The 22,918-nt window shown below is 41.8% G+C and overlaps 2 protein-coding genes and 1 long non-coding RNA gene across 3 annotated transcripts; 2 read left to right on the top strand and 1 right to left on the bottom strand.

Annotated features, from left to right (window-relative positions):
- Positions 1-4,115: 4,115 nt before the first annotated feature.
- Positions 4,116-5,078, bottom strand: LOC102077417 (uncharacterized). The gene is made up of 3 exons (XR_268439.4): positions 5,032-5,078; positions 4,397-4,448; positions 4,116-4,306 (listed from the first exon to the last, which is right to left on the bottom strand). It is a non-coding gene; the product is annotated as an uncharacterized LOC102077417 (long non-coding RNA).
- An 11,004-nt stretch (positions 5,079-16,082) lies between these two features.
- On the top strand, positions 16,083-19,360 carry LOC109200263 (mucin-5AC-like; the record flags this gene model as incomplete). The annotated part of the gene is made up of 3 exons (XM_019355761.1): positions 16,083-17,441; positions 18,533-18,675; positions 19,141-19,360. Coding segments are annotated over 3 exons (1,722 nt in total), but the record flags the coding sequence as incomplete, so codon positions are not given.
- A 1,106-nt stretch (positions 19,361-20,466) lies between these two features.
- Positions 20,467-21,905, top strand: LOC109200260 (mucin-5AC-like). The gene has a single exon (XM_019355759.2). It carries the CDS (start codon positions 20,565-20,567, stop codon positions 21,765-21,767), a length of 1,203 nt encoding a protein of 400 aa, XP_019211304.1. The 5' UTR covers positions 20,467-20,564; the 3' UTR covers positions 21,768-21,905.
- Positions 21,906-22,918: the final 1,013 nt, after the last annotated feature.

The following is a 22,918-nucleotide window of genomic DNA, read 5'->3' as shown; positions in this document are numbered from 1 at the left end:
CACAGCTCTTTCTTTAGACTAATGAACACTGAGGGTCTTCTTGGTCATTTGGCTTCTGTTGAGATGAAATTGTTTGAAATGCCTCAATTCTATGCTTTATATGAACTAAAATGCCATATAACCATATAGTGTAGTACTAGGTGGACACAGCCCTGAAAAATAAAGACATTAGACTACGTGTCCTTGGGGAGTAGAAAGCTGCAGACTCTCGCTTACGCTTGCCTGGGAAAAGTAGATAACAGGGGACCATCTTCTAGTTGAAAGTTACTGAGACACTGCTGTTTAGACTAGAATGAGAGAGCTTCTGTAATAAAACTGTTAGGGGCAGGCCACCATTTTGAGATCCGTGGCACTGTGTCATGCAGGATGCATCTCCCTTCTAGAAGTAATTGTGTAAGAGAATAAAATGTGAAATGATCTACTGAGCAGTGTGTTGTCTTTCATCGGATGCATATGAGGAATCAAAAGAACTCGGTGAAGTGTTGATATTTAACACTTCTCACACTGTTCTGGCAGCAGTTATCTGTTGGAATGAAGAAAGGAAGCTCTATCTAAGCATCCACTTTCTTATGAGTTCTGCAGTCAACAGTGTCCTGATGCATGCTCCATCATCCAGGTAAGGAAATCCCAGGAAGCTGATTCTGTTCATCTGGACGTAGCGTGACTGAAGAAGTCATTTGGATGACTAAATATTTGTCCCACTGAAAACACAACGTCCAGAACAGAACAGAGTCATCGTTCTGGGAACAAAAGAAGAATATATGAAAGCTTTTATTGTCATTGCACAAGGAAATTTTTATTCCATGCACCAACTGTGAATGGAATGAATAATACAGCACTGAGGTCTAGCAGGACAAGCACAGAGATGAGTCCACTGTCAGAGGCCATAAGAAGATCATTTGTAACCTTCACTAAAGCTGTTTCTGTGCTGTGATGAGCTCTGAAACCTGACTGAAACTCTTCAAATAAGAGCATTCAGGAAACAGACCTCCCCCGATGGGCAAGGGCTCCACTACAACTTTGATTTTTACGCTGATGTCAGCATTGTTAATGTGGAAATCGAGTGCAAAATATTAACCTTTGTGTCATTCTGATGTCATAAATGTTGTGTTGAAAAACAAATGATTTAAAGATATCAAACAAAGAAAGTCCCCCAGTGACTAATACATTGCTGTAAGTTTATCCAGTTTATCCAGAGGAAGCTAAAGCTTTTTCCTCACTCGTCTGACCCTGAGTTTTGACCTGTTACCCGGTATTTTATTATCTTTGCCCACATGATTGGAGCAGAACTGGCTGAAATCTTTTTCTTCTAGTTGTAAAATCTTATAGATTTTGAGATATTGTGATAGTGTATGATTTTGTCAGATTTTATGGTGTCATTGTGATGCTGTAGCAAATCATATTAAAAGAAAGGGTGTTGTACTCCTTTCTCCATTTCCTTTTTGTGTATCTCGTGAAGTTTATAGACGATACATATAAAACTGTGAGTAATATTAAATTGATTTTCACATCTGATGTAACCTTGACTCATTTTTCACAAAAATTAAATCAGCTGGATTAGTTACTGGCATCCACCATCACACAAACAATGACATCTTGAAAACTGTGGACGATCTATCGCTAACAAGCTGTTTTACAATTACTGTTTCAAGATGCTGCCTTCAGATGCAAACGGATGTGAATTTGAAAAGAGTTTCTTGCTAAATGAACAAAAAAAGAAAACCAAAATCCAAAAGCCAAAAGCCATGAGGAATCACGGGGAAACACTAGAGGGAGGACGCGACAAAGGACAACGAGAGATTGAGAGGATTTACACAAAAGGTAATGACAGAAGTGGCAACAGGTGAGAAACAGCTAAACAAAACCACACCCCTGTGACATTACAGTCACAGGAAGAAAGACTGGACACTGTAAGAACTTTATAGGCAGATTCATCATCTCACAGCACATGCATCTGTGTATAGTTTCACTTGGAACAGGTGAAAAAATTTGGGTGCGTAAAAACAGATGAAAATATAAAATGACTGCTGTTGACGTTTTATTTTGCATTTTATTTTGTATCACCCCGAAATTAGCATTTTATTCAAATTCTAATTCTAACATAGCATCTGTGTTGTCTGCCATTAATGGAAATATAAACAGGTAGGCATTTATGTCCGAGGAATCTGTTGATCAGCATCCGTGTCTTCCAAGCATGAAAGGAAAAGGAAGACTGGTTACACAGAATGCTTTCATTGTCCATTTCCTGAGAAATCAGCATATCATTTGCACCTTCTCCGTGTGAAAGCTGATAATGAGCCTATCATGACATGCTGTTTTTATACTGTGGACTCTAAAGCACGATAAAGGCAAAAGAATTAACCGTGTCTATTATAAGCAGTCCAAGACAATTCAAGCAATAATGTGCTGGGAAACGCAAACGCTGAAGACACAAGGCTGCACACGGAAAAGGTTTCTATGAGGGAAGAGGACAGGCAGGGATTAGTCAACGCAACACTAAATTACCCATTTTTAAACCAAGCATTACCAAACTAAGTAATGCAATGGTCTGGCAGGTGGTTTCAGGTAAGTGGCAATTAAGCATGGGACACAGCAGAGAGTGCTTTCTACAACAAGCCATGTATACTTTGCTTTCAGCCCAATAAAAGGTTAGTGTTAGTTTACTTTGCCTCTGAGAGTCTCAGTTCTGGTCCTCACGCCACAGTTCATGGCATGTTTCCTTTACGTCTATTCAGTTCAGTTTTATTTACACAGCACCAAATCACAACAGTTGCCTTTTATATTGTAAAGTAGACCCCACCGTAACACATACAGAGAAAAACCCAACAATTATATGATGTGAATATGTGTCTGAACTGAACTTATGGAGTTGGCAGTACAGAGACAGATTTCTGCCTATTTCTGTGTCAGTAGCTGTTTCTGCATAAATTTAAGCTGAACCATTCTGTTTACTTTGACCACTTTGATTTTGTTTCTTTTTGCTCTCTCGCACTTTACTACTATTACTACTTCTATAGTTCTTATTAGGGATGCTGTGATGAAACTCACCTATGTGGTGAAGGCAGGTGTGTGTTTTGTGGACTTATGTTCTGCAGATTGTCATCTATTCTCAGCGCACGGCTCCTCTGATTTAGTTAAAAAAACATCAGGAACAAAAGGTCGGAGATATTTTTGAGTGTACCTGCAATCTGTCCAGTGTCTACAACACATGCACAAATGAACATAACAGAAGCAATGCAATAAATCTTTTTTGTGGTTTTGTTAAAAATTCACACAAATTACATTTAATATAGAATAATACAGAAATAGCCTGTTTTTAACTTAGTCGACTGAATTAGAAAGAATCAGGCAAAAATACAGTTGTTAATGTCATTTATTGATTAATTCTACCATATAGGGTTAAATGCAGCTGTTTTCACAGTATACAACACACAGAAGTTAGGATAAATGATCAGATAAATAGTATTTACATAACTGAACATCTTTCTTTCGTGGTTAAATATTTCATGTCAATGCTGACCCTCTGCTCTGATGGGACGAATGCAGTTAAGTCATGTGAAAATAATCTGGGATCCTTTTGAACATGCACACTATCCAGAGCAAGTACACATATTTAACAGCTACTAGAATCAGACACATTTGCCACACTTTTATTTGCAATCCCCTCCTTTTCGACACTTTCATATAAAATGAAAAATATACAGAAAACACGGTAAGACTGGAAATGAAAAGATGAGCTAGAACTGTAAATACGTCTGCTGTTCATTACAGATCTATTTACAGTCACATGTTGCTCTTTATAGAAGTGCAGCAGTGATGACGGCCACTGTGACAGAAACCAGGCTGACTTCATTAACCACTGCCCCCGCTACTACTGCGGCTGGTGCTGCTGCTGTGGTTTTGGTGGTTGCCCCCGCGGGTGCTGCTGCTGTGGTTGCGTTTGCTGCAGTTGTGTTTGTAGACGGTGCAGCTGTGGTTGTGGTTGTGGTTGGCGCAGCAGTTGTGGTTGTGGTTGTGGTTGGCGCAGCAGTTGTGGTTGTGGTTGTGGTTGACGCAGCAGTTGTGGTTGTGGTTGGCGCAGCAGTTGTGGTTGTGGTTGGCGCAGAAGCTGTGGTTGTGGTTGGCGCAGCAGTTGTGGTTGTGGTTGGCGCAGAAGCTGTGGTTGTGGTTGGCGCAGCACTTGTGTTTGGAGCAGCTGTAGTTGTAGGTGTGGTTGGCGCAGCACTTGTGTTTGGAGCAGCTGTAGTTGTGGTTGGCGCAGCAGCTGTGGTTGACGCAGATGTAGTGTTTTGCGTGTCGACTGAAGCTGTTCAAAAGCAACATTGATGACATTGTTTCACATTTCAGGCCCGTCTCCTGTACACAGTAGAATTTGTGATATTTTGCGTAAACTTACCAACAAACAGAAGCAGGATGGCAAAGATCTTGGCCTTCATTGTGGAAAGATGCTTTAATGTTTTAAAGATAAAATGATTGATCATTGTATGATGTAACATTCAGAAGTGCTCAATGTGCCCTCACATTTGTTATTATTCCTACTCATACATCATATTATTATTATTATTCTTATTGAAAATAAAAAGGATATAAAACATGAGAGAGAGGATATGCATTTATCCTAACTTTGGAAATTCCCGTGTTAAAACAATCAAAACATTAAACACAACCTATAACAACATAGCTTAACTAAGTTGGAATAACTGAAAAACAGAAAACACATTTATATAGATACAAGGGAAGTAAAATAAAATAAATGTGTTGACCAGCTTAATAAGTAATACGTGATTTTTATGACAAACCTTTGTTTAAAAGGAGAAAAATAACTCTAGACTTTATTTTTTAAGGAGTAAAACTATAAAAACTTTTTTCTCCCAGAAACATAAGCACACAAAGTACTGTCATAATAACTAAAGTGTCATTTCTTTCTTTCTTTTTCTATTATTTTCTATTATAATATAATGGAACGAAGACAGAGCCAGCAGTTTTCACTGAGGTTAAATTTGGTAAAATATTCAGGATGAATGAACTTACAGGTTTCGCTGGCTTCCCTCCTGAGATAGAAAATGTGATGCTCACAGATTCCAACTGTTTAGCTGTTTGAGGTTCTCCAGTCGTTTTATAGCCACAGAAGGCTGACCGTGACATCAGGTGCTGAACAAAGACACAGGGAGGAAAACTGGTCGGGTGACTTCTCGTGTTAATGTGATATTAGATTTACTTTTTTTTACTAATGGCTGTGAACAGAGTGAGCGAGTCTACAGCCATCACACGGCAGAGGCTCTTTCAGGCTCGGTGCTGGATTTCAGCCAATGGTGTTAGAGATGTTGTCGAATCCTTATAGAACTGTAAACGCAGAAAAGTACCATCATGTAAAACCATCTGGAAATAGTCTGATTGGCAATGGCTTCGATTTTCAGAATAACAATACTGTCATAACGCTCTGTGGGGCAGGAAGGTTAGGACTCTCAGCTGGACTGAACTTTAACAGAGACACAGACAATATATACATCATATACACATGAGGAAATCAGGGCAGAGAGGAGACAAAGAAGCCTGGAGACATTGTCCTAAAAACTACTTACAGAAATGAGAGAAAGCTGCCTCAAAGAGTTCAAACTGTGCTGAAAAATAAAGGTGATCATTCAAAATGTTGATTTCCAAGCTCGTTAGAACTGTACAAACTCTGTACTGTCAATAAAATGTTGCACTTACTTCCATTTTCAAACAAAATATAAAGACTTGAAGGGTAACTTAAGACCTGTGTCGCAGTTCTTACTCAAAAAGGTAATGTGTTACTCATTACCTTTCTTAAATGTAATGCAGCAAGGCTAGCAAAAAAAGTTTGGGAACCACTGCTGTAATGTAAGTTGAAGCACAGTGCCCGAGCAGTATTGGAACTTTCTTTAAGTTCAGAATGAAGACTGACTGTGTTACAACATGAAAGTAACCCAAAACAGTTTTTACACATCACTAGATGTATTGATTGTTTGGCTGTGATCATTCAGAGCGCTGTGACATGTATGAAAAATATCCCTGGAAACCTTTTCTAACATGTGTTGATATTTATATTTCACTAAACGTGTGAAAGAGTTCATAAAAAAATCCAAAGAGTTGGCTGTCTGGTCGGGGTCTGGGATTTTGGGCCTCCCTGCTGCAGCAGGACTGGGGGCGGTCTGCCTGGACCTCCTCCATGCTTGCTTCATGTCCTGGGGGGCAGGGCTATGGCTCCCCACAACTCTATCAGATCGTTACATGGAGAAACCTTTAGAATAGAAGTGTGCACACAGGTGCTCACAGACACACACTATCTTCCTGCTGCCTCTAAGCATATCTTGTGTGCTGCTCAATAATATTCAATATTATTATTTATTGTTACTTACACTTAAGTTGTTGCTGTGGTCTCCCTACTGTCTTCTCTTTTTGCTTGTTTTCTTCTTCTTTTCTTCCAGCAGATTCTTTTTCTTTTTCTTGGACTTGTCTACGTCTTTCCCCTTCCTATCCCCCAGTCATGTCTGTTCTATTTGAAATAACTTAAAAGTTAAAATAAAATATAATAAAATATTAAGGATAGATCAAGTGCTGAACGGGACAGGAAAAATAAATAAATAAAGTAAAATAAAATAAAATAAAATAAAATAAAATACGGTTTTCACAGATAATAGCCAGAGTATTTTAAAAAGGTAAGCAAGGAAGAATACGGCTGTTACTCATGTGGTGTCTGCCTCCATTTAAAATAGCTAATTACATATAATTAGAAAATACTGATTACATATGGATATAAATCAAAGGTTTCAGAGTAAAATGCCAATCATATATATCTCACCTCTGTGATATTCTGGATATTTATAATTGAACTATTTGTACATATATTAGAGGGATTTCTTTTATTTAGTAAACTTGCAACATATTGTATTATTTAATCAGTCTGTTACTGTTACTGTCTCGGAGCACATCATTTCCTTGGGGATTATTCAGATTCTGATTAATACAATCTCAGTAATTCCTTCAGTTCATCTTTAATCCTTTATTTTATTTATTTATTTACAATTTCAATGACATCAGTTTCATTTATTCCACAAAGAAATCTAGAACTCATATTACTGATCAAACTATTTCTTTATTGATTCTGAATAACCGCCTCTCTGTTGTAAAAACTAATCGTAAGGTATGTTTTTCTTGTTGTTTATTATAAAACTCTGAGACTATTTAAAAACATGAAACTAACAGAAACTATGCCAGACGTTTGTTGTTTCATTTCCATCAGAGCTGCAGTCACAGACCGTGTCTCCCTTTATGCTGCGGCTGATTAACTCCTGACATGTGGTGAAAGAGGATACAGGATTCATTAGCTCACAAAAATGATTCCTTTGTCATTTGAGCCAATGTTTGAGAGCAATCTGTTGCGCAGGTTCACTTTGTTTGCTTGTCTCCAATGGAGAGTTTCTCCACTGACATTCATAGACGGTGTGTTTACCCATCCAACCACTCACAGATGAACATCGCTGTGATGGTTCAGTCAGAAGTGTCGGGCAGGTTCAGGACTTTTCTGAGAATAAAACCAACTGGGCTGTCTTATTATCATTTTGTTTCTTTGTTTTTTAATAGACACATCAAACACCCACACACTGAACCTATATCTGTCTATATATCCTTTAAAAAAAAAAAATTCTTTTAAACCATCATTAACTTAACCTCAGCCAGGGGCCTGTGCCAGCTATCACCGGATGAAACTCAGAAAAAGTGTGTGTTTGTGTGTTTACAAGAAAGTAAATAATAATAAAGTGGCTAAATGTGTGTTAAGAGATGTCACAGTGCAGGCTCGACTCATTTCAAGTCTAAAGTAGTTTGAGTGCATCATCTAAATCAGGGGTCCCCAATCCCAGTCCACGAGGGCCGGTGTCCTGCAGGTTTTAGATCTCACCCTGGGTCAACACACCTGAATCACATGATTAGTTCATTACCAGGCCTCTGGAGAACTTCAGGACATGTTGAGAAGGTAATTTATCCTTTTAAATCAGCTGTGATGGATCAAGGACACATCTAAAACCTGCAGGGACACCGGCCCTCGAGGCCTGGGATTGGGGACCCCTGATCTAAAACATCATGAAACCTCTGAAATTCCTTCTCATGTCAGCCATGAGCTGGTTATTGTCACGGTCCTGGGTCTGTGTTTTGATTTGTTTATTATTGATTTGCGGGGTTATTGCTGTCTGTTTGGTTTTGTATTCCTAGATCTTTGGTTTTGGTCCCATTTGTTCCCTGTGTGAAGCCCGTGTCCTTGAGTCTGTGTACTCCCTGTTTTACTTTGGTAGTCTTCAGTCTGTGTGCATCAGGTTCTGTTTTACTGTCCTGCGTCTCATCTTTGTAATTAGTGTCAGCTGTGTCTCCCAGCTCTTTGCCCTGCTCGTCGTCGCGTCGTGCCCTAAACCAGCTGTGTGTTCTGCCTGTCTTTCTGCCTGCATACCTAGCTTGTATTCCCAGTTTAGTTCAGTTTGTTTACAGCAATAAAGCTGTTTTTTCAGTTCACGTTCTGCCTGTGTGAGTCCTAATATTGGGTCCTTTTCCTGCCTGCCTGCACAGAGCCTTGACACTTATTTATTCAGGGAATAAACTGTTAAACTGTGGAGTGCATTTATGCAAATGAGTCCATGTTAATGTGACCTGTCTCACTGTTACTGCAGTGCTAATCAACTGATCGCTGAATGTGCTCAGACATGCAAGGAAACGGCATGTGTGCTGTGCTTCTATGGAAAAGATGCACGAGTGTTTTAATGTCAGCTTTTTGCAGCTGTAAGCAGCTTTGTTTGTGTGAGACGAAGCACAGCCCAGAAGTCCACTTCAGTTACCTGAGGTGAAGTCTGGCCAGCAGCTGGAGCTCCCTGTGCAGGGACACCAATCAGACCCAATACTGGAGCTCGTTAAAAGAGTTTGAGCAGAAATGTTTGATGGACCGCAGTGCTCGAAAAAAGCCTGGGTGACAGTGCTGTAAGTCATGCCGCCACCATCATTGTATGTCTGAATGTGGACGTCACACTGCACCGATGCCAAAATCAGTATTTAATGTCCTGGAATAAGAACTGGTTGTTTGGTGGTTGTGACCGACTCATTTCAGACTCTTGTTGTTGTTAATAAAAAGCAGAAGAAACTGCTGTGTTGTTCATGGTGTCTTGCTGTTGAGCACTGACTCTGTGGTGAAACAGGAGATGAGTCACGGGGACCATTATCTTCCTGTCATTCATGCTTTGGTTTGAGAGAAATACGATGAGCAGGTGCACTTTCTTTGTTTGTCCCCAGTGGAAAATTGCTGTGATGTTTCCGTGTGTTGCGTATGTGGCCGCTCCTTTGACAGTCTCAGGTCTGACTGATGACAGACATCCAGGTCTCCTCTGTCTCCATTTTAATCGTTAAAGAACAAGAATCAGCTTAAATGTTTCTAGTTTAGTTTAGACATTGTGTTGTGACAGCTTTACAGCACTCAGGCTGTCTTTCATTTTTGGTTCTCCTGTGGCTGAAGCCTCGCTGAATGTCACGAAACAGCATACGTGACATTCATATGTGTTCAGTGTGGCACCACAGCTGGAACATGCAGTGAGCAAACAGCCACTGCCTTTTGTCGTGCTACAAAGGGTCATTGAAACATGCGGAGCAGTAAGAGGATATTAATGACGGTGAAAAAGTCCCCCACACAGGACGCTGATCTGTAAGACAACACTAGAGACAGAACACACTGCTTTTTAAGCCTTTCTCACAATTTGAATAAAATCTTTGAGGACTCATAAATAGAGGGATTTCTCTCGGGGGCCACACCACAGATTATGTTCCAGTGAAAATGCACTGATAATGGCCTTCTGATTATTTATTTCAATTTTGTGCAGATGATGAAAACTAAGAATGAACCTATTTTGTCGTTTCACAGGAAATGGGCTGCTCTTGAGAAGAGAACACGTCCTGAGTGGTTACCAGTTTTATTTCTTTTAACCCTGCCTTGTCTGCCAGCTTTTGCAGTTCTCGGCTTGTCCCAGGGTGGCCGGACTCTGGGTGGGGATCGGCTGCCCGTTGCCTCTGGTTCTTTGGACCTCTCCCCTCTGCTGGGATGGACGCACAGTTGTCATCGAGATGTGAGGACTCAGGTCTTCGGGACTCTTGGGCGCTGCAGCTGGCCGGATCACCTCGATCTGTCTCTGTATGCGTCTGAATCCTGGGGGGTGTTATTGTGGTTTCCCACCCTCATTATCAAGCACATGTTGTCGAAAAAGACACACACACACACACACACACACACACACACACACACACACACACACCACAATTTCTTTTCCAGGTGCTGTAAGGTTTTGTTTTGGTCATTTTTCTTGTATATTTTTTGGTTTATGTTCCACAGCATTGCCAATTACACATATCCTGTAATAACAGAGATAATAAACTGATTTATTTAGTAAGACACAGACAAGAGGAGCCTGAGATTTTACAGAGCTCATCTTGGAAAAACACATGTATCTGGGGATATGTAAGACCAGGAGAGAGCCAGCTGACAGCTAGCTCAGCAAACACCCCCAGGGGGCACGATCCCGTGCAAGAACGGACCCAACCAGGCACCAGGGCCCCGGGCCCCCGCACCCAGGCCCGGTTACCAATATTTTTGGCTTTGGTTTGGCTTTTGTGTTTACTGACAAACTCAATATCAATAAAAAATGAAAAAGAAAATATTTATGAGCTTTCTCTGTTTTCTGAGACGTGAGAATTGCTGTATGGCTGAAAATCACCTCAGTGTCTTTATAAAGCATTCTGCTGTAACCACAGGAATGTGCTTAGTTTCTTTTGTTTGTCATGAAGAAACCACAAACAAACCTTAATTTGATATAAACTCACATTGGTATGCTGTCACTTCTCCCACTCATACTGCTCAGCAGGTTCAGGCAGCAGAAAAGAAATATGATGCCAAGCCAGCCTGCAGGGCAATATGATATAGCTCTGTGCAGTATAGCCTGTAATGATAATTAGTATGTTCAAAGAATGGTGGTAAATATAGCTCTGGGTGATATTTTTCACTCTTGGTCTTTTTGGTCTTACATTAAGATTATTTTCATGTTAAAACACATTTCAATTACAATAAAAGGTGTGAGAGAAAAATAATTAAATTCAAGATGTTCTTATCCAAAGTTTCAGTGTTTATTATCTTCTTAAAGAAAAAAACAACCTCAGATTTGATTAATGGTCGCCATAAACGGAAACCTGCTGTGTTGGTGGTTTTCTGTTTCCATCATATTTTCAAATATTAAATATTTTTGAAGTCATTTTAAAGTTTAAAGTAATTTGTTTGAACTCCATATTGTCAAGCTGCTGTGTTAACCTTTTATCCATCAGCACGTCGGACACTAATGACACGACACTAACATCAGTGTTGTACACTTTAGACAAATTACCATTTCATTAATATCCACAGAGCTGAGTAACACTCAGCTTTCTGTGATGTAAAGCAGCTTTTGTTCATACAGAAAAGCTGTAAAGAGTGTGTGTTTGCATGTGTGTGTAACCTACGTGAAATCTTTGTTTGTATTCTGCTGGATTAGAGTCGCACACACCCTCTACACACACACACACACACACACACGACTTTGGGGACCAAAAACAAAAAAAAGTGGTGCCCTTCTACCAGGTTAACACAGGTCAGCAGGTAACAGCAGCCAAAACTACAGTTAATACTTCAGGTTTATTTTTGACGCTTTGTTCTCAATGGCATGCACGTGCTCATGGAAAAGAAAACAGGACATAAATATAGTTAAACCGAGCACTAATCACTCCGGCCCCACCCGGACTCCTACCCAGCATCATCCTCCACCTGCTCCAGCTCACCACCAGGTGGAGACCAGATGACAGCAGAGCTCCTTTCTTCAAGCTGTTTGCTGCATATCTGGTCATACAATTACAAAACTGTATCATCAACTGGCTCTCAGCCGCTTTAAAGATGCATATTTATTGAACTACCACTACCAGCTACATACTAGTATATTGTACTATTGTATCATTTTTGCATATAGATACAGATACAGATATGTATATGTATATACTGAAATGATCTCAGTTCTATTTATTCTACCTTGAATAGCATATCATTTCTTCTATTTTTGCATAGCTTTGTTGTTCTTAGGTATGCTGCGCCTATTTACTTATTGCTGCCCCACCTGCTCTAAGATATGAATTTGAAATCTCTGGGATTAGTAAAGGTCATCTTATCTTTATTCTGTTGACGTGAGAAAGAAATGATTAAGAAAACTGTAAACAGGCTGAACCTGTCGGCTGCCACAGTGACTCGTAATTTTCTCTTTGACAGGTGGGAGGTGCCACAGCTTTGGCATTGCATAATAAGATGTGACCTAATGTGACCCGACGACTGAGCTCTGACATTTTGAAACATCACTCATAATTTCCTGCAGCTTTGTAACAAATGTCTGCAGCTGAGGTGAAATTTTATGCTTTATCAAACCATATTTTTTAAACGGACTAGCCTGTTTATGACAGATAATTGTCACTTGTTTTCATTTCGCTTAATTATTGTTTGAGACAGTTGAGAGTAGTTTACTTTCTAGGTTCAGAGATTGTGCCAAAGGCTTACCACACAACCCACAACCTGGAACACCCTTTAATAAAGCCACCGGAAAGCACTGTGTATAGTTTATTCTATTCATTGTGAGTCATTCTCACATAAAATGTGTTTGTTTATTAAAGTCAGAGCTGAAAACAGGCTGATCCTACAACATTATTTTAGTCTTTCACATAAAAGAAGATGATTATTTTCATCTGCACTTATTTATACTTGGAGGTGTGGTTGTTGCGGTACTTCCCCTTTAACATGCAAACATTGGAAAGCTGGGTGTCAGAGCTCTTTTTCCATTGATCTCATCTACTGAAATAGAAAAAAAGGTTGTAGCATTTGCATGTGTATCATTCTGTCAGTAAACACAAAATCTCAAAAATGTTGGAAATAAATTCTGAATGAAGCAAGTTGCATAAAGTGTTCTGAGTGCTCAGGTAGAGTAGAAAAGAAAACGCACTGGGTCTTTCAAAGAAAAATGACAATTTAATCGGCTGAAAACTGACAGAAAGCTTAACGACTGTGATTCTTACTGTTGGTGTGTATTTTCAGGATATAAAATTTTTGTTTTAAGATTTAAAATATCATGTCACATTTGACCTCTGACCTCTCCTTCAAGGTGAACAGATTAATCTGAAGATCAAAGTGATAATAGCACTATACATAGCTATTTCTGTCATGTAAACAATAATAGCAAAACTGTTTCTTATTGACATTGTTTGTATTTACATCAATGAACAACTGTAATAAACGATAAAACAGATAAAAGCAATAAAAATAAAGACTTTAGTTACTGCTGTTCAACTCGTCTCACACAAAGTACGAAAGTGAAAACAGTTTGCTTGAAATTCTTGTAAATTTATTCAAATGAAAACATAAAAATATAATATTTACATAATCATTTACAGCCCAAACTGTTTCTGAGCCTGAGACATTTCCTTCAACTTCATGGCTTGGTTAGTTCTCTGACAGTCTGCTGTGGGACTTTATATGTACAGGTGTGTGCTTTTCATGTCCAATCTACTACTTTTGTAGGATTTTGAGGTGATAATAAATGTAATCCATGATCAACTGTGGAACAAGTAAAGCACTGTGTATACTTTCCAGATACACTGTATGTAAATACTTTACCTCTTTGCTGAGGGTGCGATGGGACCAAACCTGTTTTGTGTGACATAAAAAAGCTGGACGGTTGGAATCAGTGGGCATTACAACTTTAATAACAGCAGCAAAGACAACCCAGAACCACAAGCTACTTGTAAGTAATTAAATAATGAATATATGTCCTAATTTAACAATAATGATTCAGCCATTTGTTACAAGATGATAAATATATTCTATAAATATATTCAGTTGTTTGTTATCATTTTCTTTATTAATTATCTTTGACCAGTTGAGTAATTTTCTGTGAAAAAAGCAAATATAAAAGGTCTACAAAAGTGTTCTCATAAAGTCCAAAACATGTTGAGACTTCTAGGACATTAGCTGCGGTTTAGCTTTTTTTTTTTTTTTTCCTAAAGGTCTTTTGCTTTAGATACATGATGCCACTGTAGTGTTTTATAAGACTGTAATTTTCAGAAGCAGATTTTACAGTTATAACACCATTTATAGGTTAGCATAAGAGATCCAATGATCAAATTCAGAATGCTGTTGTAATTATGATTAGGAAATTATAAAAGATATTTTATAATATATATATGATAATTTAAATATTAATGTACTGATTCTGTTTCAAAGGGTTGGAACGTTTTCCCAAAATGACGATCAGGGTCGGAATCATCTTACTTCTGTTTGTTGGTAAGTTAAATATTAAAAAAAAACAACCTTATAAACTGTTAAACTAATACAGAATATTAATGAATGAAAAAACAATATAGCATGAAAACAATATCAATATCAACTACAAACAACAACCACAGCTCCACCAACTACAACCACAGCTCCACCAACTACAACAACTGCTGCACAAACTACAACCATAGCTGCTCCAACCACAGCCACAGCTGCACCAACTACAACCACACCTCCACCAACTACAACCACAGCTTCATCAGCTACAATAACAGCTGCACAAACTACAACCACAGCTCCACCAACTACAACAATAGCACCAACTACAACAATAGCACCAACTACAACCACAGCTTCATCAGCTAAAATAACAGCTGCACAAACTACAACCACAGCTCCACCAACTACAACCACACCTCCACCAACTACAACCACAGCTTCATCAGCTAAAATAACAGCTGCACAAACTACAACCACAGCTCCACCAACTACAACAATAGCACCAACTACAACAATAGCACCAACTACAACCACAGCTTCATCAGCTAAAATAACAGCTGCACCAACTAAAACCACAGCTCCACCAACTACAACCACAGCTCCACCAACTACAACAACTGCTGCACAAACTACAACCATAGCTGCTCCAACCACAGCCACAGCTGCACCAACTACAACCACACCTCCACCAACTACAACCACAGCTTCATCAGCTACAATAACAGCTGCACAAACTACAACCACAGCTCCACCAACTACAACAATAGCACCAACTACAACAATAGCACCAACTACAACCACAGCTTCATCAGCTAAAATAACAGCTGCACAAACTACAACCACAGCTGCACCAACTACAACCTCAGATGCATCAACTACAACCACAGCTTCATCAGCTAAAATAACAGCTGCACAAACTACAACCACAGCTGCACCAACTACAACCTCAGATGCATCAACTACAACCACAGTTGCACCAACTACAACCACAACTGCACCCACAACCACAATTGGTCCAACAACAACTGCAGCTGCCCCAACAACAACCACAGCTGCTCCAACAACAACCACAACTGCTGCTCCAACTACAACCACAGCTCCACCAACTACAACAACAGCTGCACCAACTACAACCACCCCTGCTGAAACTAGTACCACAGCTGCACTAACTACAACTACATTCACATCAACAACAATCACAGCTCCACCAACTACAACCTCAGCTCCACCAAGCACCACTACAGCAGCACCAAGTACAACCATACCTCCACCAACCACAACCACAGCTGCACCACGTACTACCACAGCTTCACCAACTACAACCACAGCTGCACCAACTACAAAAACAGCTGCACCAACTACAACCAAAGCTGCACCAAATACAACCACAGACACAGCAGCCTCACCTTCATCAACTACATCCGGAGCTGCACCAACTACAAACACAGCTTCACCAACTACAACAATAGCACCAACTACAACCACAGCTCCTCCACCCATAACCACAGCTGCACCAACTACATTCACAGCTCCACCAACTAAGACCCCAGCTTCATCAACTACAACTACAGTCACATATACTACAACAAAAGCTGCTATAACTACGACCACAGCTCCACCAACTACAACCACAGCTCCACCAACTACAACAACTGCTGCACAAACTACAACCACAGCTGCTCCAACCACAGCCACAGCTGCACCAACTACAACCACACCTCCACCAACAACAACCACAGCTTCATCAGCTACAATAACAGCTGCACAAACTACAACCACAGCTCCACCAACTACAACAATAGCACCAACTACAACAATAGCACCAACTACAACCACAGCTTCATCAGCTAAAATAACAGCTGCACAAACTACAACCACAGCTCCACCAACTACAACCACACCTCCACCAACTACAACCACAGCTTCATCAGCTACAATAACAGCTGCACAAACTACAACCACAGCTCCACCAACTACAACAATAGCACCAACTACAACCACAGCTTCATCAGCTAAAATAACAGCTGCACCAACTAAAACCACAGCTCCACCAACTACAACCACAGCTCCACCAACTACAACAACTGCTGCACAAACTACAACCATAGCTGCTCCAACCACAGCCACAGCTGCACCAACTACAACCACACCTCCACCAACTACAACCACAGCTTCATCAGCTACAATAACAGCTGCACAAACTACAACCACAGCTCCACCAACTACAACAATAGCACCAACTACAACAATAGCACCAACTACAACCACAGCTTCATCAGCTAAAATAACAGCTGCACAAACTACAACCACAGCTGCACCAACTACAACCTCAGATGCATCAACTACAACCACAGCTTCATCAGCTAAAATAACAGCTGCACAAACTACAACCACAGCTGCACCAACTACAACCTCAGATGCATCAACTACAACCACAGTTGCACCAACTACAACCACAACTGCACCCACAACCACAATTGGTCCAACAACAACTGCAGCTGCCCCAACAACAACCACAGCTGCTCCAACAACAACCACAACTGCTGCTCCAACTACAACCACAGCTCCACCAACTACAAATACATTCACGTCAACAGCAACCACAGCTCCACCAACTACAACAACAGCTGCACCAACTACAACCACCGCTGCTGAAACTAGTACCACAGCTGCACTAACTACAACTACATTCACATCAACAACAATCACAGCTCCACCAACTACAACCTCAGCTCCACCAAGCACCACTACAGCAGCACCAAGTACAACCATACCTCCACCAACCACAACCACAGCTGCACCACGTACTACCACAGCTGCACCAACTACAAAAACAGCTGCACCAACTACAACCAAAGCTGCACCAAATACAACCACAGACACAGCAGCCTCACCTTCATCAACTACATCCGGAGCTGCACCAACTACAAACACAGCTTCACCAACTACAACAATAGCACCAACTACAACCACAGCTCCTCCACCCATAACCACAGCTGCACCAACTACATTCACAGCTCCACCAACTAAGACCCCAGCTTCATCAACTACAACTACAGTCACATATACTACAACAAAAGCTGCAAAAACTACGACCACAGCTCCACCAACTACAACCACAGCTCCACCAACTACAACAACTGCTGCACAAACTACAACCATAGCTGCTCCAACCACAGCCACAGCTGCACCAACTACAACCACACCTCCACCAACAACAACCACAGCTTCATCAGCTACAATAACAGCTGCACAAACTACAACCACAGCTCCACCAACTACAACAATAGCACCAACTACAACAATAGCACCAACTACAACCACAGCTTCATCAGCTAAAATAACAGCTGCACAAACTACAACCACAGCTCCACCAACTACAACCACACCTCCACCAACTACAACCACAGCTTCATCAGCTACAATAACAGCTGCACAAACTACAACCACAGCTCCACCAACTACAACAATAGCACCAACTACAACCACAGCTTCATCAGCTAAAATAACAGCTGCACCAACTAAAACCACAGCTCCACCAACTACAACCACAGCTCCACCAACTACAACAACTGCTGCACAAACTACAACCATAGCTGCTCCAACCACAGCCACAGCTGCACCAACTACAACCACACCTCCACCAACTACAACCACAGCTTCATCAGCTACAATAACAGCTGCACAAACTACAACCACAGCTCCACCAACTACAACAATAGCACCAACTACAACAATAGCACCAACTACAACCACAGCTTCATCAGCTAAAATAACAGCTGCACAAACTACAACCACAGCTGCACCAACTACAACCTCAGATGCATCAACTACAACCACAGCTTCATCAGCTAAAATAACAGCTGCACAAACTACAACCACAGCTGCACCAACTACAGCCTCAGATGCATCAACTACAACCACAGTTGCACCAACTACAACCACAACTGCACCCACAACCACAATTGGTCCAACAACAACTGCAGCTGCCCCAACAACAACCACAGCTGCTCCAACAACAACCACAACTGCTGCTCCAACTACAACCACAGCTCCACCAACTACAAATACATTCACGTCAACAGCAACCACAGCTCCACCAACTACAACAACAGCTGCACCAACTACAACCACCCCTGCTGAAACTAGTACCACAGCTGCACTAACTACAACTACATTCACATCAACAACAATCACAGCCCCACCAACTACAACCTCAGCTCCACCAAGCACCACTACAGCAGCACCAAGTACAACCATACCTCCACCAACCACAACCACAGCTGCACCACGTACTACCACAGCTTCACCAACTACAACCACAGCTGCACCAACTACAAAAACAGCTGCACCAACTACAACCACCTCTGCACAAACAACAACCACAGCTCCACCAACTACAACCAAAGCTGCACCAAATACAACCACAGACACAGCAGCCTCACCTTCATCAACTACATCCGGAGCTGCACCAACTACAAACACAGCTTCACCAACTACAATAATAACACCAACTACAACCACAGCTCCTCCACCCACAACCACAGCTGCACCAACTACATTCACAGCTCCACCAACTAAGACCCCAGCTTCATCAACTACATTTACAGTCACATATACTACAACAATAGCTGCAAAAACTACGACCACAGCTCCACCAACTACAACCACAGCTGCACCAACTAAAACCACAGCTCCACCAACTACAACCACAGCTCAACCAACTACAACAACTGCTGCACCAACTACAACCATAGCTGCTCCAACCACAGCCACAGCTGCACCCACGACAACCATACCTCCACCAACTACAACCACACCTCCACCTACTACAACCACAGCTTCATCAGCTACAACCACAGCTGCACCAACTACAACCACAGCTCCACCAACTACAACAATAGCACCAACTACAACCACAGCTCCTCCAAACACAACCACAGCTGCACCAACTACATTCACAGCTCCACCAACTAAGACCCCAGCTTCATCAACTACAACTACAGTCAGATATACTACAACAATAGCTGCAAAAATTACGACCACAGCTCCACCAACTACAACCACAGCTGCACCAACTACAACCACAGCTCCACCAACTACAACCACAGCTCCACCAACTACAACCACAGCTTCATCAGCTACAATAACAGCTGCACAAACTACAACCACAGCTCCACCAACTACAGCAATAGCACAAACTACAACCACAGCTCCTCCAAACACAAACACAGCTGCACAAACTACAACCACAGCTGCACCAACTACAACCTCAGATGCATCAACTACAACCACAGCTGCACCAACTACAACCACAACTGCACCCACAACCACAACTGGTCCAACAACAACTGCAGCTGCCCCAACAACAACCATAGCTGCTCCAACAACAACCACAACAGCTGCTCCAACAACAAGCACAACTGCTGCTCCAACTACAACCACAGCTCCACCAACTACATCTACAGTCATATCAACAACAATCAGAGTTATAACAAGCACAAGCACAGCTGCACCAACTACAAGCACAGCTGCTCCAGCTACAACCACAGCTTCAACAACTACAAGCACAGCTTCATCCACTAGAACAACAGCTCCACCAACTACAACAAGAGGTGTACCAACTACAATCACAACTACAACCACAGCACCACCAACTACAACCACAGCTGCACCAACTACAACCACATCTCCACCACCACCCCAACCACCACCACCAACAACAGCTGCACCAACTATAACCACTACAACTAATATCAAATTAACAACAACCACAGCTTCTTCAACTAGAACCACAGCTGCACTAACTACAACCACAACTGCACCAACTACAACAACAGCTGCATCATCTACAACTACAGCTACACCAACTACAACCACAGCTGTACCAACTACAACCTCAGATGCATCAACTACAACCACAGCTGCACCAACTACAACCACAACTGCACCCACAACCCCAAATGCTCGAACAACAACTGCAGCTGCACCAACAACAACCACAGCTGCCCCAACAACAACCACAACAGCTGCTCCAACATCAACCACAACTGCTGCTCCAACTACAACCACAGGTGCACCAACTTCAAATGCGATATATACCACAGCTTTCACAGCAACTACAAGAACTCTACCAGCTACAATCACAACTTCACCAACCTCAGCTACAGCCACATTAACAATGACAACTACAACCACAGCTCTTCCAACCACAAACACAGCTGCACCAACTACATCCACAGCTTCACCAATTAAGACCACTGTCACATCAACTACAACAATAGCTGCCCTATCTACAACCACAGCTCCACCAAGAACAACCACACCTCCACCAACTCCAACCACACCTCCACCAACTACAGCCACAGCTTCATCAGCTACAATAACAGCTGCACAAACTACAACCACAGCTGCACCAACTACAACCATAGCTGTACCAACTACAACCTCAGATGCATCAACTACAACCACAGCTGCGCCAACTACAACCACAACTGCACCCACAACCCCAATTGCTCGAACAACTGCAGCTGCACCAACAACAACCACAGCTGCCCCAACAACAACCACAACAGCTGCTCCAACATCAACCACAACTGCTACTCCAACTACAACCACAGCTCCACCAACTACATCTACAGTCATATCAACAACAACCAGAGTTCCACCAAGCACAAGCACAGCTGCACCAACTACAACCACTGCTGCACTAACTACAACCACAGCTGCTCCAGCTACAACCACAGCTCCAACAACTACAAGCACAGCTTCATCCACTAGAACAACAGCTCCACCAACTACAACCACAGGTGCACCAACTTCAAATGCGATATATACCACAGCTTTCACAGCAACTACAAGAACTCTACCAGCTACAATCGCAACTTCACCAACCTCAGCTACAGCCACATTAACAATGACAACTACAACCACAGCTCCATCGACAACATCCACAACTACAGCCTCAACAATAACAAACACACCTTCCACAACAACTTCACCATCCAAAACTATACTTTCAACAAGAATAACTACTACAACAGCACCTACAACCACAGCTCCAACAACTATAACTACAACTGCTGCTGTAAAAACCATAGCTTCCCGAACCAGTACCACAGCAAGTCTACCAACAACAGCTACATATTCAACTACTATAACCACAGCAGCTGCAGCAACAACTAAAACTGCAGCAATATCCACAGCGACTACAACCACAGCTACACTAACAGCAACTACAACTTCAACAACATCGACTCCAATTACTACAAAAACTCCACCACCACCAACCACAGCTTCACAAACAACAACTGCTTCATCTTCAGTCAACAACCAATTAAGCTTCCTTTTAGTCATAATAGTTACAGCTGCCATTTGGATTTAAGTTCTGGAATGGAACTGGTCCTTCATCATGTGCCACTTTTTTTCATTTTATACAGTACAACATCTAATAGGCAGGACTATTTAATCTCATTTATTAATACTGATGCTTTCTGTGCTTGTATTCAGATAGTATTATGTCTATGTTTGTTCAAGTTAATCATTCCACATTGTCTTCTATGAGATATTTTATAATTACATTACTTTGTATTCTTTTAAATGTTGTCTATGTTCTTTTGAGAAAAGAAACACATTGCTATAACTTTCACTTGCTTTGAACATTCACACAAAACTATAAGAACAGTTTACACAAAAACATTTATATACATTTATTTAGATGTTTAAGAGTTAACGTTTAGATTTTTCACTGGAATATACTTGGATAGATACCAAGCATGGGTGTGCATGGGTGTTGGACTTCCTCACCGGCAGAACTCAGGTGGTGAGGGTGGATGGGTGTGTCTCCGACAGCATCACCATCAACACAGGAGCACCACAGGGGTGTGTCCTCTCGCCACTGCTCTACTCCCTCTACACTTCTGACTGTGTGGCCACCCACGGCTCCAACACCATTGTGAAGTTTGCTGACGACACAGTGGTGTTGGGTGCCATCTCCAACAGCGATGAGGCGGCCTACATGGACGAAGTGAAGAATTTGGCATCATGGTGCCAGGACAACCACCTCCAGCTGAACGTCGGCAAGACCAAGGAGCTGGTGGTGGACTTCAGAAGGAGTCAGCACAGAGACTACAAGCCCATTTTCATCAATGGAGCTCCACTGGAGAGGGTGCAGTCCTTCAAATATCTTGGCGTCCACATCTCCTCAGACCTGACATGGGCTGCCCACATTCAGGTCCAGACCAAGAAGGCTAGGCAGCGCCTGTAACACCCCCGACAACTAAGGAAGTTCAGGGTCTCTCCAAAGATCCTCAGGATCTTCTATACAGGCGCTGTGGAGAGCATCCTCACACAGAACATGACAGCGTGGTTTGGGAACAGCTGTGTGAAGGACCAAAAAGCTCTCCAGAGAGTGATCCGTACAGCAGAACGCTGCTGCAGGATTGCTCTCCCCCCACTTCAGGACACCTACACCAGGAGATGCCGGACTAGAGCAACGCAGATACTGAAGGACCCGTCCCATCCTGGCAACAAACT

This window comes from Oreochromis niloticus, linkage group LG22 (genome assembly GCF_001858045.2).
Source record: "Oreochromis niloticus isolate F11D_XX linkage group LG22, O_niloticus_UMD_NMBU, whole genome shotgun sequence".
NCBI classification, from domain to species: domain Eukaryota; kingdom Metazoa; phylum Chordata; class Actinopteri; order Cichliformes; family Cichlidae; genus Oreochromis; species Oreochromis niloticus.
This window is presented reverse-complemented; position numbering and strand designations above follow the sequence as displayed.

Bases quoted from the DNA above. Each gene is read 5' to 3' on its own strand.
- LOC109200260 (XM_019355759.2), top strand. From the start codon at position 20,565: ATGACAACTACAACCACAGCTCTTCCAACCACAAACACAGCTGCACCA.